Raw genomic sequence first — 18,711 nt, forward strand, 5'->3', positions numbered from 1 at the left:
ATTTGCACTCTGTAATTTGGCTCAACTTTGCTGGGTTGAGTAGATGATTAGGGACACTCTATATACTGTGCAGAGTCAAAATACTCCTTTTGCCACATCATTCAGTTTTAATGTCCTCACTTTATTGTAGCTGTTACTAATATCAAGTATTTAAACAATAGTATTTACCCAATCTGGGCATGATGTGACCCTACCCCTCTATATTTCTTGAGAGTTCACAGGAGTATTATTAAGGAGTTGGCATTTTGTAAAAAACAAAAATGCAAAGCACTGTTTCAGTTTCAGTGGCACAAGGGGCTCTATAACAAAGTTGCATGCTGTTCTTGTTAAAGGTGATTACCGGTATGTGCTGGTATTAATTCAACCAGTGGTTTAATCTGTAGTATCTTCATCTGCAGGCCCTCTAAGTTTGAGCACATCGAGTACATCATAATGCACACACACACACACTTTGTGACAACACTCTTGATCCATCAGTAACTTCTAATCAAGAAGCAGAGCAACAAATCTGTGACAGCATACGGCACCAAACATCAGTTCAGTTACAGTATTACATCGACGGAAGGTCAACAAAAGCGACTTATCTAACCCCTTCATTTATTAAGTAAAGACAGACAAGACTTGCATAAAATGCTCTTTTATGCAACATTTATTATCTTGCCTCAACCAGTGTTTCTAACACTACATTGGTTTTTGTAAACAACACTTGCTTATAGTATGCACTTGCATATATTTAAAACTGACATATCACAATACTACAGTACAAAAAAAGTGTCCTTACTGCTGAGAAGTTGAGCTGTCAGCATTTGAAAAAAAATGCACCTAGCTTTAATTTTTGCATGTGAAACAATAAATTCTTCCCAAATTAACAATCAGAAAACCAAATCAAAGACACATACATTATTCACATATATCATGAGGAATTTATTATTCATAGAGATGCATTGGTTTACAATAATGGTAAATCTATAGTATCTAATCTTACAAGCTCAGTTAGAGCAAATTTCAATGTTGATGGAAGAGGTGAAAAAGACCAACAAGTATAAAGACGCTATGTGTTCCTTTGATCATTTGATTATACCTTAAATACAAATATATCAGATCATGTTGGCAGTGAACATTTTCATTTTTAAAGCAACATTTTTTTTTTTTTTATTCCTCTACAAATTTTTATATACTATGACTACTAAAATAAAATCAGGTAGTGTGGCCCCAGCATAGCATTAAGTAGCTATAAAGAGTAGGACTATCATTGTGAAGTGCTTACTTCAGCCCCTTTCAGACATGAACCATTAACCTGACGGCATTTTAACATGTCAGCTTCATCTTCGTGTGAACATCTTGGTCACTTTTCTGTTGTAGTCGCCACTGCAGTCTAGAGGTTGGACTAAATAACATTTACGCATTACTTTGAACACAGTGGAAGGTTGAATTCATTCAGTCATATTAATGTTTAGGAATGCACAATTACTCAAGATAGTAGTGTTAATGCAACTAGAAACCATTTACCAACTGTTATTAAACAACTAAAATTTAAAAAAAAGGAATGCACTATTAACTCCCAGACAGAAAAAAAAAAAAAAAACGTGAGCGGCATGGCGGGATTAGATGGTACTGTGCAAACAACAGAAACATGCAAAGCCAAAGATGACTACAAGCTCTGCCCAGCAAAACTAGCATGTCATAAGTCTGCCACAAACATGCACAGTCATTGTGGATGGGGGTGACTGTTGAAAAGTAGTTAAATAGTTTCTAGAGAAAACAGAGTGATATTTTTTTTATATGCCTAGCTTTTTTCCTAATGAAAAACAAGACACACACACACACACACACACACACACACACACACACACACACACACACACACACACACACAGTGCTTGTAATGAGTAAAGAGAACTAAACATTCCATAGGTGTGTTTGCACTTCACTTGAGTCAATAATAATACTGCCACCAACGCATATTGAATATTAGTGAATACTGCACACACACGCTCTCTCAAGTCACCGTCAGGTACTGTATGTGCGAGTGAAGCCATGAAGATGATTAACACATGAAAGTAATCCAGATATGAATGACTGATAAAGCCAGTAATTTTTTTTATCCCATGTCTGAAAGGGGCTCATCAATTTTCCCTTTCCTTTGGCTTCTCTGCTCATTATGGTCCTTTTCTGTACAGATATATATATATGTTTGTTTGTTTTTTTAAAAGAAGACGATTAAGAAGAAGAATCACAGACAGACAGTTTCACAAATTTTGTTTGTGATCTCACTTAACTGTACAAAAAAAACACTTGAGAGCTAGATTAAAAACAAAAAATAAGAGATGCTGATAAATACAGAAAGAAAAAAATAACAGAAAAAGATTCCCAAGAACAGAGTGTTTGGTTACGTAGATGAAGCTGAAGTTGTTTTTCTTTTTTTCTTTTTTTTTTTGGAATACAAAGTCATATTGGCAGCCTTGCCATTGAGAAGTTGGACTTCAAAGTCAGAGGGAAGGCACACGGTCAAGATGAAGGCTGGGCCTCTCCGGGCTACCGTTGTCATCGTCTCTGTTCATCTCTGGGCTGTGGCCGTGCTCGTCTGTGCTCTCCGGAGATTCATAGGGATAATTTTCGCTTATCTCCTCATCCTCCTGCTCTTCTTTAATGCTGGTTTGGTAAACACGGAGAACGAAAATGTGATCAGACTTCAAATAGTAGGTAATTCAAATGCACTGAAGAGTTCAGTGAATAGGGACACTTACAAAGCCTGTGGTGGGGACTGTGTTGCACTGCTGTCACTTTGGTATCCAGATCCATTAGCGAGAGCTCCATTCATCTGCTCCTGGAGAACATGAGGCAAGGAGTGCAATGGGATGCTGCCCATAGAAGCTGGGTTGTATAGAGAGTTGTTGCATTCTAGACCACCACCCTGAAAAAAGTAATACTGTCAGAGGTGTATTTATAGCACTGCTTAAAGACATATACTATGTTAGGATAATTCATTCATCAAGCTACAACATACTTCAATTGTATGTTGTGTATATCAACATCTTTTTATTTGTAATACAATATACACAAACAACAAGATAATTAACATTTCTCTGTTACCTGAAGGGCAGATCCAGCTAGGCCTGTACGGTTCTGGGCGTTCTTCAGCAGAGATCTATTAGCATATAAATACAAGAGCAAATTATTACGTTTGAGTATGAATACTTAAATGGTCTAAAACTATATTCATACTTCTGTCCTGGAATTTTACTGAAGGCAAATGTTGTTGAATGTGTAAATTCCCTCTAATATGCTTAAAAGTGTATTTGTTTGCAGAAGCTGTGTGCATGGAGCTGACTTAAGAGGAATTCAGAAATGCAAGCTTATCTTAAACGCACATTTTTAACTGAAATAGCAACAGTAACTAAGGGCGATAGTGTTAAGTTACATTTCCCTCGATCTGAAGGAACTACGAGTACTGCCAAAATATACAATGGCGCTCCAGGTCTGTTTACTTAGCAAAATCCACAATAGCTAAGAGTTTGAGTCATCTTTGCAAGACGATGCAATCAGAAACATGCCTCGTAACAGTTTTGATCAACTACAGATTTTGGTTTATTATTATTGAATTCATGTAAAAGTACAATTTCAGGTCTTGTGAATGGCAAAAAGCAGGCCATTTATTGTTGCTCACAAAACACATGGGTCTGAATTTAGATGTTCTCCTTTGTTGTTGTTGGGTATTTTTTAGCATTTAATCATTTAACATCTGTAATTCAAACCCCCCAGTTTTTTTTCCCATTTTTATCATAGCACACTCCCAAACCTTTAAAACTCCATGACCTGTTGACAGTAAATACTCTTTACTTGTGGGGTAAAGCTACAAGGTCAAGTTCCTTGATGCCAAGCGTCTGACTTCTAGTAACAGCTGAAAGTGCACTGCCGTCACGTCTAAAGTGTACATACCCGTTACCAGCAGCTTTCTGGGGCCGCCTCCTGTGAAACTCAATCTCATCTACTGTCCACACGGCTCCCTTCACGTTCTCCAAACGTACAAAGCATTTATGGAGACTGAGGTTATGTCTGACTGCATTCTGCAAAATATAAGAAAATCACACATTTAGGAACTCCACACTTCAAGTAAGGAATTAGCTTCTTTTCCCTTTTCAAATTGAAATATTTAATGACATTTAATATACAGTATATAAATATCAATACCTTCCAAGTAGCTGCATTACGCCTGAAATATGCAAAGTTTCTTGTGAACCAGTTGTAGATTTCATTTAATGTCAGCTGATTGCGAGGTGATTCAAATATAGCCTGAAAGAGATAGAACGTGTAAGAGAGGCTCCAAATAACAGAAAAGATGTAGTGATCTGTATTACGTGGCTGGAAAAAGTTCCACATTACCTGTCTTATGAGAGAGGCGTAAGTAAATGGAGGCCTAACTTCTGTGCTCAAGTAGAACTCCTTATTATCAATTATATCTGTGTAAAGACATTAACAAGCCATATTTACACATATGCACAATAAAAGTGAAGCATATAACAAATATTTCCAATTATATCTTAGTAGAAGCATATTTCAGCACTTTTGCCCCATGAAAACATTATTAATTAAAAGCTGTGACTTATGATCTCACAGTTACCTTGGCTTACAGAGCGGCTGTATCGCCTCCTTACAGGGGTTCCAGTGAACATGCTATTGGGAGTGAGAACTGAGGGAGATTCGGAGAGTGGTGTCAAGGGTGTGGATGGTGCCGTGGCACTCTGAGAAATGCTCATAGGAGGAGGGCCTTTGGGCAATGTTGCCTGGGAGAAAGATGCATTAGACACCAGATTAACCTGAAGAAAAAAAGAACAGAAAACAAAGCAGTTAAGTCAGCAAAATGTTGGTGTAACTACAAGCAAAACACTATTTATTTTAATTGAAGGAAACAGCTGTGGCAGGTTCTTACAGGCTGTGCTGCAGGTTTGGGTTCAGAGGATTTCAGATGAGCCATCATAGCCTGCAGTCGTTCTTTGTCCTTCTTCAGCTGTGTTAAAACGAAAGGCAAAAATAGAAGTTTATGGATGGTTAATTCTGTGTTACATGACAATGTGAAGTTTGGTGTGGAAACTACTTCTTTCCTGGCCTCCTGAGAGGTGTAAATATAAAACGCTGGTGTGAAAACACACCACAACTGCAAAAATTTTCACATACACTTTGAGAGTTAAAAAAAAATGACTCAACACAACACTAATCATCATAGTTGCATTTCAATTTTTAAAGTTAGAGAGGGAAAGGGAAAACGAAGCAACAAAATCTAAAAGTATTAGGTAAAAGAAAACATGTTGTACCTGCAGTTCTAGCTGCTGAACCACTTGCATCTGTACACGACATTGTGCTGTACTCTTGTCATCCAGTGTGTGTTCACTGTTTAGATGTCTGCAAACAAGAAAATTCAAAATCATGACATGCTTCAGGGAAACAATGTCCTGCACAAACAGGAGGGAGCAAAACAAAACAATGCTAAAGTATGCTTCTGTAATGCAGCAAAAAAGCACTCACTGCTCCTCACCAAAACATTAAATATACTATATCATTGCTCATATAATAAATATATTACTTTATCATTTATTGCAATGGCACATCCTTGTATATCCAAGTATGTATGAATGAACACCAGTTTAGAGGAATGCTAGATTTCAACACTCACTTGAGAAATGCCTGAAAGTCCCCAAAGACCGTCTCACAGCCAGGCCATTTACACATCCCATTTCCATACAGAGGATGGCTGTTCTGTGTATTTTCATCCAGCGGACCACTGCAAAACACATAATGCAACAGAGTGAGTGCACTGAAAGCTAGATACAAATAAAATGAAAAAACAACTAAGGATTAGACAAGACTGGAAATTTCAAAAGCACCTGTCTTTCCTCTTCAGAAGAGTTTGATGACCATTGGTGGTAGATTGTTGACTGGAAGACTCTCTGGTGTCTCCACCAGCTGACAGGATGCTACCATTCTCACAGCCTAAAAGTGCATGTACACTATAGATAAATTGTTGTACAATACAGTGGGATATTACTGCATTCTACGGAGAAAAATTTCCTCGAGATGACTAAGATCACGATAAAAATCACTGTTTACTTAAAACCTAACATTCTGGCAATCACTAGCAAAAACCAACCACTGTAACTGAAAACAATCTGTTTAGGTGTTTGAGCTCTGCAGTAAATGAATCTGCAACAGGGAGTGTTAGACACATACCTGGGGCTGTAGCTGGGCTGGTAGGAAGCACAGACAGCAGGCCTTGCCTCTGAAGGTTGAGGAGGTGCTGCTGCTGCACCTGAAGGAGCTGCTGCTGGATGGCAATCTGCTGGGCTGTCAGCTGTGACAGAACATCAGTCAGTGAACTCTTTATCTGTTGCAATATTGTAATTGCCAAATGAACTCTTTCTACTGATTGTTTGCATTGAAATGCAACTGCAAACTGAAATACAACAAATTTGAGCAAGAACAAACCCACACTTGCTGCCTTGTGCACTCAGACAAGCGTAACTTTATCTTACGATTTTCTATTAAGAGCCAACAGAAAGTACATATTGTGAGTGGCAATGGAAAAATGATTTTAGGACAGACTGATGATGCCTTGCTGCTATACAAATTCATGCACACAAGCTGTGTGGCTTTTGATTGTAAATGGGACACACAAACACACTTGCTGGTACCAAAGTGTGTACTCAAGTCCACAAGGCTTTCAAGTGTAAATACTGGGAAAGAGCAACGTATACTATCTGAAGATGTGACGTACATAAAACATATAATCCTGATATATTTAGAGGAGAAACAGTATACAGCAGCCTTTAAACTAATTGGGAGTCATAAAAATCTTTCACATCTTATAAAACATCAGATATAACCTCAATCTGCTGCTGTTACAGCCTAGCTTTAGTGCTGTTTTATACATCAGTTACAATCTACAAACACAGAGCTAGAACTTGTAAAAGTATTATTCCAGGTAAAACAATATGAGCTCTTGGTTATACCAAAGATGATCATTTAGAATTAGTTGGTACAGTTAGTATTAAAAGCACTACTGAAATGAACAAACCTTCTCCCTAATGTTGATATCTATACACAGTGGTCTCTATAGCAAATAAAAAATAACGCTTAACAAACAAATCTTACCTCTTGACTAACAATCCCAGCATTCTTCTGCTGCAGCAGCTGTATATTAAGCTGCTCTTGCTGATTCTTGAAGACCTCTTGAATTTGTTGCTGCAGACATGTTGATACAACTGGAGTTAACCTCACAAATAAATTGTGCTCAGTGTAGAAGAGGAAAAATATTAAGCATACATTACCTGGTGTAACATGAGTGCTTTCTGTTGCTGGAGCAAGGCTTGAAGCTGTTGGGGACTGAGGACTTGTTGTGATGTCTGCTGCAGCTGCTGTGGAGCCTCTGCTGGTGGGGTCATCATGGACAATGACACTGGAACCTTTATCAAAGACAAAATAGAAAGGTTAAAGTCTATACATGGGACACAAAAAAAGAAAAACATGAGGAAATCAAGTCTGTGAAGGACATACTGCTGCACTGACAGGCAAGTATAATAATACACAAAGGATGTATGTTTTCTATGGTTGTGCATACATGCTACAACAAATCTATGCAAGTTCTAACCATCTGTGCACTTACATGTAAACAAAAAGGTTTATTTTTTTTGGCCATATGTGTATTTTTCCATCTGACTTCTTCACAAGACTGTGTGCTGCTCAAACAAAGCATGTCTGTTTAGGATCACCCGATCGCTTGGCCAATCCACATATAAAGCAATTTTCTTGTATTATCTGAAGTTAATGCTTTGTAGCAGAAAACTGGCCACTAAAGGGACATACTGTCAAACCTACTGTTGTGCATGACTGCACCTCTAATTGGTTTACTTTGTAAATAAAACTTCAAATAATAGTGGAAAAATATGACACATTCCTAAAATCCATGCTGACATTTTCACATGCATTGTCTGCAATGCAAAGATAATTCATTTTTGGTATCGTGTATGATTTTTTTTTTTTTTTAAAAAGGGATGATAGTGCAAATGAGAGAGGCTGTATTTCACAGTTCTTAAATGAACTGGATGTCAATTACAATACCTAAATCAGTTTTTTTCTAATAAATCAAAATCAATTTGTCAGCAAACAACTGGAGCTACACACACACCTTGATCAAATTAAAAAAAATATTTAGAGTTACTCACAGTACTAGTATTGTTTGTTATTCCCACAACCGTGGTCAGTCTCTGGGAAATGGTTTAACAATCATTTCAGCTAAAAATGCACCCAACAAAAACAACGGCAGCACTGGATGGCTTAGGGGAATTAGAACTCCATCAAAACAACAACAACAACCAGTACCACAAAAACAACAACAACATCCTGTGCTAGGCATGCAGCAATTACCACACCCTCCCCCTCACTGTCAAGCCTCACAGCTCAGGGGATGTTTACAGTAAACATAAACAGAGTAATCAAAATTGCACAGAGATATAAATAATGAATAAAAAAGCATACAGAGCCTGTTTACGAAAACAGAACTTGAGATTCGTATTTTAATTAAGGTCTGAACCACAAACAAACATTTCTCTCCAAGGCAGAGTCTGTTTTGAATCGGGTAAACAAACTGACAGTGAATTTCACAGAGGCTTTGGGCTAACAATAACAGATGACTGCCTCTTAGTTTGTCCTTTCTTATGAAACTCAATGCTGCAGAGGTGGCCATCAAAGCAATGAAAACAGGTCTATCCCATAGACAGAGCCAGTTGGCCCCTCTATTTTTCTGTGGACACCATCAACACAACAACAGCCTTTGCCTAATCCCTGTTGCCATGGTAGCCAGCAAGTCCAAACATCTTCTGTTGTTGTTATTGTTGAAAGTCATACCAGTGAGCAACTGAGTGTAAACACAGATCTGTTCCCGCAAGACTGGTCTTGTGAACTCTGAGATGACTGACAGCAAATAGAAATGCTGAAAAGTTGCTGAAAAACAAACACAATATGCCTCCCTTTATGAGATGTATTGCTTACTAAAATGTCCTAATGGATGTGGCTCAAAAAAGGAAACTCAAATGAATTCAAGTTTAATAAAAACAAAAAAAGGCTTAACACATGCATAGACATACAGACACAATTTAACTAAGCACACAAATTGAAAGAAACAAGCCTTCTGTCACCACAATTTTACAGAACAATTTTTTTTTTAAAATTAGTTCAACAAACCTGATAATCTCCATTGAAATGTTTATCTGGGCACTGAAAAAAGAAAAATACTGCTCAGCAACAAGGCTCTGCCTCACAATCTAACACAGCCTCTCTAACCTACATGATGTGAGCGTGAACAAAACTAACAATGAAATACTGATCCCTCTGCCAAACAGGAGTTATGCTCTCCTTTCCCATTCTGAATCTCAGCACCAGCTCCCCCATCCTTGTGCTCCCCTTCAGAATAAACATAGAATACTGCAGATTGCAGAAACAGAGACAAATAAAACAAGACGGTCAGGGTTTAGGTTTACGTGCTAAAAAGGCAAAACAAAGAACCTCAAATTATCATATAGCAATAAGCTGTGCACAGAGTTCGATGGCATCATCTACCTGGTATGTCCAAATAAGTGTGTGCCGCTTGGATACCAGGCTAGTTATACATAAAATCAAATCCAGAATAAATATTCACGCGTAGTGAAGAAAACACATCTGCTTCAATTACAGGACAGATTTGTAACATTGTGGACAAACATCTTGACACATCCCCAATACAACTCCATGGTTTTGTAACAGAGTAGCACATACGCACTGAAGAGAGAAAACATTTAAGCATTTCTGAACAGAATGTAACTTGCTTCAGGGCAGCAACAAACAAATGATTATCTCTTAATCAAGATTCTGAAGCATTTAGTGGTATCTCCATGTCATTTGCTTGTTAGAATAGAATAGAATAGAATAGAATAGAATAGAATAGAATAGAATAGCCCTTTATTGTCATTGTACATGTACAACGAAATTTTGATCTAACAGTGCAATATCCAAAGATAATTATCCAGACCAACCCATTAGCTGGTGACCTATATGTTGTTTGGTATATTTATTGATTACATATATCTGAAAAAGTTGCTTGGGGAAAATAGTTGGAAATAGTGTAATTATCGGGTCAGTTACATATTAAAGCAGCACTGACTTTAATTAACATACTCTCAGACCTGTCTGGAGCACATGTAGCAAAGTTACAGATTAATCTGTAAATCACATTGCAGAAATACAAACAAAGAAAATAAATTAAATAAATTAAAGGATAATTCTGATCCATTAATATTGTAGATAGATAGATAGATAGATAGATAGATAGATAGATAGATAGATAGATAGATAGATAGATAGATAGATAGATATTCTGATGTGTTGAACAAATGCAGCTGAGAGTGACTGACCCTGGGTGCCTCTGGAGGAGGAGTTTGGCTACTCCTCAGTCGACATTCATTCTCAGTATGATTCCCGTTCTCTGTCTGATTTGTTTGAATGGTGTGGCTTGTTGGATCTGACCGAGACTCATGCATCTGGACTTCTATGACCTGTAAAAGAAAACGGGTGTAAATGGGGAAAAAAAATAATAAATATGAACCATTATAATATGTTTAGGAGGGCAGACAAGGTGAATGCAACTGTCTGGACACCTTTGGCAAAGCTAGTACTTCACAAGATGATAAGAAGCCCATTCTTCAGGATAACTTAAGCAGTATTCAGCAGTCTTTAAAATTACTATGCTAGAGAAACTCAGCTTCTACCAAAGTCAAAAAGTACTTTGTTACAGCCCTACCCTGCAATACAAACACGCTCTTCTACAAGGGAGAGAGAAGGACGGTAGGTCTATTTGTTGAATAACTGAGTGCTGCCATGGCTACTGTAAACACAGGGGCCCTGGGTTCGTGTTTATGTGCAAACATATCTTCCTTCTGGAACAATTTACCATTAACCAGGTGGTGCGATAAACGGCTGTGGCAGGTAGTACAATGCACAAGTAGGCTTTTATGTATACAGCTTGGGAGTGTTTGAGTCAAAAGCCAAGCAGCATAAACAAAGATAAATAAAGTAGGCAAACAACTATAAGCAGATGGAAAGCTACACAGAAAACCCGAAATGAAACAGACCACGCAGCTTCAAGGATAAAGCCATTATTTTCAGCAATACCCACAACCACATATTCAAGTCTGTTTAATCTGTTAATCAAATCAATCAGTTAGGCACGACTGAATGTCAATGTCAACATTTTGGAAACATCTGACAGACAATGTGATAAGATTACATACACTCAGATAAAGTTGTGAACAAAATAGTAGCAACACCTTGCTTAGAAAAAAAAAAATCTTTGAAAACGTGGGGGGTTCGTAGAATAGAAAGCTATGTCTAAAAGTGGTGATGTGTCATTCACTGACGAGTCAAAACTTGCTGGTAAAAAGTAGGTAATTCCTACAATTTATAACATTAAACATAACTGATTAAAACAGACAGCTGTTGATGAGACATCCACAGTTTGCTTTTGCTTTCAGGATTAGCTCTGTAGACAGAGGGCAGTGCTTCCAGTCAAAGCTTCTTTTTTTTTTTTTAAACAAGGTTGGGGGTTGCTCTTAGTTTTAAAATCCAGGCCGAATATAGTGTGATTTCCTCACAAGTTTTGTTATGCATGCAACAAAACAGAATTTCATCCAACTGTGCTGTAGTGCCAGCATTTTTGAGACGGACTGAACAGCAAGTGCATTCATTTTTATTGGTCTCGCCTCAAAGGCAACTTTCTAGTAATGAAAACCAATACTATTTTTTTAATGTAAGCAAACACTGCAAATGGGCTTTTCATAAAGAAATAAATCCTGTACATGAATATATTTTGACTAATTCCATGGAGGAACTACTATGTCGTATCAGTAAAAGTCAGTAACTAAAGCTGAATAATATACTCTTTAACTGTTAACTTATGTAAGAGTGATACTGAGAAAGCTATATGATACCCATTTTCTCAGAATTATGTTTAGTACACTCCTGTGAGAAATCTATAAAAGACACATGCATGTGCTTAAAAAACGAGAGAAAAAAAGACAGTGCTGAGTTTTGATTTTGTAGTGGATTTGAATCTGGGTGGAACTAGGTGGTAGTCCTTTACATATGGATCTTACTTTCTAAAGTGACTTTTCTTTTAATCTTCATGCTAAACCTGGGGTAGATTTTATAAGCCTAAAACTGAGCCTTGCTGTGGTGCAGAAACCTAGTTTCCTCTCAGACCAGTCGAATGAATTGCAATTTGCTGAAAGGTTAATGTGGATTTTTATCCATTTATGCCAGAAAATGTTGCTCAGCTTCAGATCAACAAAAACAAACAGTAAATTTTAACTTAGTATGTTATTTAAAATGAATTACAAGGCGCCTAAATCTAACCCATTACATTTTACAGGTACCAGCTGAACCAGTTGCTAAGTCTAGGTTTCAGTTTGCTTTCGTCTACGAGGCACGACTGCCCATCTTAAGTATAAGCATTCAAAGCGATAAGCTGGTCTGTGCAAGACATACGACTGTTTTAATAATATAGTCATTCCACATTTAACAAGCTGAGGTTGTATTGTCTGAAGTTAACTCAGCGTCACGCCTAACTACATCCAGAGCGCAGTGCACAGCCGAAAATTTCAACACCCACCCAACACCTAAAATCTCAGCTTAAAAAGACAAATGAACGTTATCTGAAACAGACATTATTTTGTTAATTAAAGCAATGTAATTATCAATGAGAACGGAATCGATATCCGTTAACATCACCACTGCAATCTGAGATTTCCGTTAAGGACTTGAGCCATAAGCTAATATAAAACACGCACCCGGAGAAAACGGGTTTAAAGTCTGCTTTGTTAACTATACACATGACCTAGCCTTATCTAATAACAATAAATAACAGGCAGAAAAACGGCCAACACTGCGGGAAGCATTTTCGTTCAAAGTAGCTGCTACAACAAAAGCTAACAGCAGTCTTGACGCTAGCTTGCAAGAAACGTTTCTGTCTCTCCTCTTCGTTTCGCTCCCCACGCTAATATAACAATACATGTAATGTTACATTTTGTGTTCATTTAATGGGTGAACGCGCTAGGGTGAATTAACGCTTACTCACAGAATTATGTACACGCGGATAGTCTTTGACTCGGGGTGGTGTCTGAAGCAGATCCCTCGGAGCAGTGCCTTCCTCGGTACCGAGCTAGCCACAAGTTGCTAACAGAGGGCGTGGCCTAGGTAAAAGTAAACAATGGTGACGTCAGGTTCACACGCGGACTGTTTGAGAGCGGCTTAAATTTTGACGCATTTTATCAGGAAACAAAATATTAGTTTCTTGTCCATAGAAGAAATAGTCGCCATTCTAAAGGACAGGTCCACGGCCTGTTTATACAAATGTGAATATTTAAAATAAAATAACAAAAAATAAATAAACCACTCTTGGAATATTATCCAAAAAAAAAAAAAAATAGAAAGCTTATCAACGTTTGCTCGTATGCACTCATTTTATAAAGTCTGCATAGGTGGCTTCAAGTTTCAATCAACAGAAAAAACTTCTACTGTATCAAAATTTAAAGGATATTTAAAAAAATAAATAAATACCGTTTTAAACTGGATTAGTAATAATCGTATTATTTTCGTAGTATATGTGACAGGATGTGTTAATTTATGTAGTTTTTAACCATTAGCATGCACTGAGGTTACTCAGTCTAGTGCAAAAGGCGCTATTTCCACTTTCTCTGTTGAAGGTAGGTTCGCCATATATTATTTTAGTACGTTCTAAACGTCGATTAATACAAAAATCTGGCTCAGTACTTTTGGCAGGGCTGTTAATATGGACCTTACGGGTGATAAAATTCCGTAAGGCTTAATGATAATCACAACAAAAACGCCAAATCTTCAGCACAGACTACTAGAGTTAAGAGATGAAAATGGACCCTTCTATTTGCATACCCGTGCTTTTATGTGACCGCAAGAGGGAGATATTTTACCTGTGGATGGCATGAAATCGAATCCATAAGTACACTTGATTTTTGTTTCTTAAGAAACCAACAGCCACGTTACAAAAACAAAAAACAAAAAACGAAGTAGTTTATCATTTTTCCCCCCATTCGCTGTACCGTAGGGTGTAGGATTACTCTGCATATATTACAGTACCTTAAATGCTCAGGCAGTGATCTCTGGCAAGAAGAAGAAGGGAAGACACATCTAAAACATGACCTTTTCTGGGACTCCTGTCGACAGTGTTTTTCTATTATGATAGCACCTAAAAGTTCAGTATATTCTTTCATATTCAGTTTAATTAAATTATAGCAGAAAAGTATTAATAAAAAGAAAGAAAAACCATGAAAGTTTAAACATTTTTATTTCTTTTAAACATGTGTAAAACTAATGGAGAATTATACAGTTTCGATATGCAGAAAACAGAGGACTTTAACAATGTAAACTGCTGATGAACACAAGGCACCATCCAAGATCAACAATCAGTTACAAGGTCTGAGATCTGCAGTGAGTAGTCAGCTGTACATGTGCAAGGAAACGCTATTGTTATTCTCTTATCCTACAGTATGTGCTCTTAACGTTACTATAAAAACTGAACAATATGGGTTAAAGAAAGCAATTTTGGCAAGTGCTATATTCATCTAGCAGAGTACTGAAGCTGAGCAACATTACAAATACGTCAACATTTGATTGATAAATGACAGCAGCAGTCTTTCTGTTGGTGTCAATGGTAATTTTGTGGAAATCAAGTCAATTGTATGAGTATTGCAGTATCAGTAAAAAAAAAAAAAAAGCTCTGTTGAAAAGGCGCCTTTGGTGAGACATATTAATATGAATTTTGACAGTGCTTAAACATGGCTGATTTTAAATTGTACATATATAGGTTTACTCATGACACCACAGAAAGCAATGAATTTTCGAGAAACTGAAACCACCTTAGTACAACAGAAATAAACTATATTCCTGCAGTTTTGGCATTGCTGCTACAATAACAGCTCTTCTTAAAAATATTTAAATTGGCTCCAAACAGCAACAGCTTCTTTATGCCCTTGTGATAGATTTCTGTGTGTTGTGTATTTATTGGTCATTTTTCCTGGGGGCAGTTTTATGTACTTCAGACTTAAGAGAATACATAAAAAGATTGCACTTGATCAGAAAAGGTGACACAAAACCAAATTGTATTTGGTCTCAGTTACCACAACTCCATATGCTGTTAACTCTACAGGGATTATCAGACATCTTATATACACAGTACAAAGTGCTTGATATAGAGCAGAGGCTTAAATAAAAATGACAACCACAACACGGCAAATTTCCTACAGAATAGAAATTATTGCATATATTTCTCAGCATCTACTCAAGGTGTCTTGTGCACCAAGGTCACTTTATTGTAACACTAACATATTCCTTTCCCCATTCCTCTTATTCTACACAAGAAAATTAAAAAAAAAAAAGTGCAATTTATGTTCAAATAGTCCCCTTACAGAATACTAATTATTCGTCTTGTCCTGAACAGACAACAGTATTTTCTTACTGTAATTTACAAAAAGATAAAATTGCTGGCTAGAAAAGCTGTGTAATGTGTTGTTAATATAAAGGTTTGCTTGTGATACTTTCTTTGCTCAAAAATCCCCCAAAATTACATGTAGTTCAAAGACCTAGCTTTTTATGTGCTTGGTAAACTACACAAAGTAAGGTAGAATACATCTACACGCGTTACTGTTTTGGTTACAATTCTGTAAAATTGTGCAGTATTAAAAAAAAAAAAAGAAAGAAGAAAAAAAAAAAACCAAAAACCTAAACATACAAATACTGCCGTAGACATATTTAAACTAAACTGACTTTTACTTTAGACTAAAACAATGATATTTTTTATCATGTATGACAGTAATACTTAAAAGATGTGAAATTTCCTTGACTTTGAGGCTTTATATGTGAACTACATTGAGGTAATTAAGATGATACATGAAGCAAATCGAATGCTCCAAAATTTGCCCCAGTATTATCACAAACCCCCCAAAAAGAAAATTAAAACATGTTCATGAGCAAAACAAAACAACAAAAAAAACCAACACAAAAAAAGGTTCTTGAGAGTTGCTAATGTCTTGATCTACCTCCTTCGAAAGCATGGTGCTCCTCGTGGGCTGAAATATAACAGAAGATCTTATCACATCTCATGATTTCAGTCATTAAAAATGATGATACCACACCCAAAGAAAAGAAGAAAATACTCACGTTTATAAAACACCGCTTTAAAAGGTACTTGTGGAAGGAGCTCGTTGATCCTTCCTATGATGTTTGACTCGTTAACACAAGAAGCATTTCCATTCCAGACCTGAACGACATCTTCTCTGTCTCTTATACTAACGCTGACTCCAACTACTTCATCCTCTGTAAAAAATAAAAAATAATTATTAAGCATTTCTGACTCATAGTGTTTGCAAGCTATAATAGCAATGGTGTTTTACAGAATATAATAATAATTAAAAATATATATATATATATATAAAATCACAATCAAGAACATTTAAAAGAATTTTACCTGCAGCACAATAATCACTGAACTGCTCTCCAATAGTAGCCAAAAGCAACTCCTTCCACACAGCAGACTATAAATGAGAAGACAACTTTATTTAATGATCATGAAAGTAGGTAGTGTACAAAATAAATGCTTAAATGTGTTGTATAACTTACAGTGCATTCTTTGGGTACTTTCATTTTCCACACACCACCTTTGGCATTGCTTTCTTCTTCCCTGTATGCAAACAAGGAAGTGCCATTACAAATTATAAAAATGACATCATGTGAAAACAAATGTTGTTCTTGAGGTTCAGCTCACCAGAGTGGTTTTCTTTCTCCTCTCATCAGATGATAGCTCCATCTCAGTGGCAGGCTGGAGACCCCAGGTATGTTGTTGTAAACTCTCCAAAAGTTCTACTCCAGAGCAAAGGTGAACAGAGGAAATGGGTCATTTTATTGAACCATTTACCAACACACGGAGTACAGACATTTGGCCTTGGTGATATTTTGCAGTGACCAAAAAGAATTTCCTCATTACTCTTATCTACACACACCCACTGATAAACTGGCATTCCTAATACAAGATGCTTAGTCAAGAGCTGAGAGTACTTTGAATAAAATTATGAATTGCTTTTAAATACAAAGACGTCAATCACAAACATTTTAAACGCCAACTACCAACAGATGTACAACCACTTTGTGTATTCATCGTACCTGGACAGTCTCCACAGTGTAGATTTTCTTCAAGTTTGACTCACACTCAGCTGCTGTTGTTCCTGGTAGAGATCTATCAAGAAAAAAAGAAAATCAGATTCTACCTTCTTTTCTTTTTTAAATTCAAGCTTATAAATATCTCAGATCAACTAAATAAACCGTTTTTCTGAGCTATATTAATCACATGTGCCCTCTGAGCAGACAGGATAGGGTAGAGTGTTTTGGGGGGTGGGATCAGATGACAAAAACGCCAGTAAACAGTAAACAACACTGACCCCATTTGAACACTGCACCCTCTGATTTGTACACACAGTGGACGATGGGCTTGTGTAACTCAGTGTTGCTTATGTTCAGCTCTGATTACTTAGTGTCAAACTAGAAACTTTATTGAGAAGTAAAAGTAAATTTTATTTTAACAGAAGTAGTGACTCACTAAACAATAACAATCACATGAGCAGCAACAGAATAACACCTGTGCTAATAAGAACGTACAGTGACCTTATCTGGAATCACGCCGAGTTATTAATATTCAGCCAGCCAGTCATAATTACACCCTTTGCTTATTTTAAGATCCTTCCAAGAAGAGGAATTGTTTATGTAGGTCAGACAGGAAACAGTTGGCAGATAAGCTGCATCACCATTACCAAGCATTTTGTATGTGCATCTTGTGTCTTTCTGATTAAATAAAGAAAAAACAACAATAACAATCCGCGTTTTGCTGTTAAGATCACCTGTTATATTATCTAAGCTGCAATGCCTGACTTACACTAGAGGCCTGATAAATTCATTTCCCCTCTTTGTTCTCCATAACAGGTCAACAACAAAGAGTTCACCCAGACAACTACAGCAACTGCTAACACAACCGGGAGTGGGTGAAATTAAACAGTTTCTTACCTGTCAAGCCAGAATGTCCATGGAGAATGTAAAGGCAGGGTGTCATTTCCATTGTTATTGTTATTAGAAATCCCTCCCAAATTTCTGTCACTGATATGAATGTTGTGCTCCAGCAGACTCGGGCTGGATGATGAGCTCAGTTGTAATGCAGCTACTGGAACTGCCATCGTTACCACTGAAAGCCAAGTGACCGCGTACTAAAAACTAGCAGATGTCTTGCTTTCACTGTTGCTGTCGTCCGTGGTGTAAATATATAGGCTCCTTAGGTAAAACTAACCACGATCAGCTGCTGACTCATTGGTCGCTTCACCGGTTTGCGCCGTCACAACACAAAACGATGACGCCCCGCTGACTGCCTGCGGCATCTACAGCGCGCCAGAGCGATCGAGAAGTTTCCGTCACGTAATCCTGCACATCCAGTAAATGAAAATATTAATACCTCGGCGGCGAGAATAACAAGTATTTTAATTTTAGCAACTTATTTCTTTGCGGGGGGTAGCGCTCTGCTTTGTTGATCTTCGCGTCTTCCGCAAATGTGAAGACGTA

General features: G+C 37.2%; 2 protein-coding genes across 2 annotated transcripts; both read right to left on the reverse strand.

The window, feature by feature from the left end:
• Positions 1 to 651: 651 nt before the first annotated feature.
• On the reverse strand, positions 652 to 13,251 carry LOC134619167 (forkhead box protein P1-B-like). The gene is made up of 16 exons (XM_063464940.1): positions 13,157 to 13,251; positions 10,440 to 10,580; positions 7,323 to 7,457; positions 7,147 to 7,236; positions 6,226 to 6,346; positions 5,883 to 5,988; positions 5,672 to 5,779; positions 5,313 to 5,400; positions 4,931 to 5,008; positions 4,622 to 4,817; positions 4,384 to 4,460; positions 4,192 to 4,293; positions 3,940 to 4,067; positions 3,094 to 3,148; positions 2,748 to 2,914; positions 652 to 2,652 (listed from the first exon to the last, which is right to left on the reverse strand). Exons 2-16 carry the CDS (start codon positions 10,563 to 10,565, stop codon positions 2,490 to 2,492), a joined length of 1,740 nt encoding a protein of 579 aa, XP_063321010.1. The 5' UTR covers positions 10,566 to 10,580; positions 13,157 to 13,251; the 3' UTR covers positions 652 to 2,489.
• Positions 13,252 to 14,384: 1,133 nt separating this feature from the next.
• On the reverse strand, positions 14,385 to 18,676 carry LOC134618700 (eukaryotic translation initiation factor 4E type 3-like). The gene is made up of 7 exons (XM_063464217.1): positions 18,166 to 18,676; positions 17,272 to 17,344; positions 16,877 to 16,971; positions 16,732 to 16,792; positions 16,580 to 16,646; positions 16,273 to 16,428; positions 14,385 to 16,181 (listed from the first exon to the last, which is right to left on the reverse strand). Exons 1-7 carry the CDS (start codon positions 18,330 to 18,332, stop codon positions 16,135 to 16,137), a joined length of 666 nt encoding a protein of 221 aa, XP_063320287.1. The 5' UTR covers positions 18,333 to 18,676; the 3' UTR covers positions 14,385 to 16,134.
• Positions 18,677 to 18,711: the final 35 nt, after the last annotated feature.

The sequence above is a fragment of the Pelmatolapia mariae genome, linkage group LG20, assembly GCF_036321145.2.
Source record: "Pelmatolapia mariae isolate MD_Pm_ZW linkage group LG20, Pm_UMD_F_2, whole genome shotgun sequence".
Lineage (NCBI taxonomy): Eukaryota > Metazoa > Chordata > Actinopteri > Cichliformes > Cichlidae > Pelmatolapia > Pelmatolapia mariae.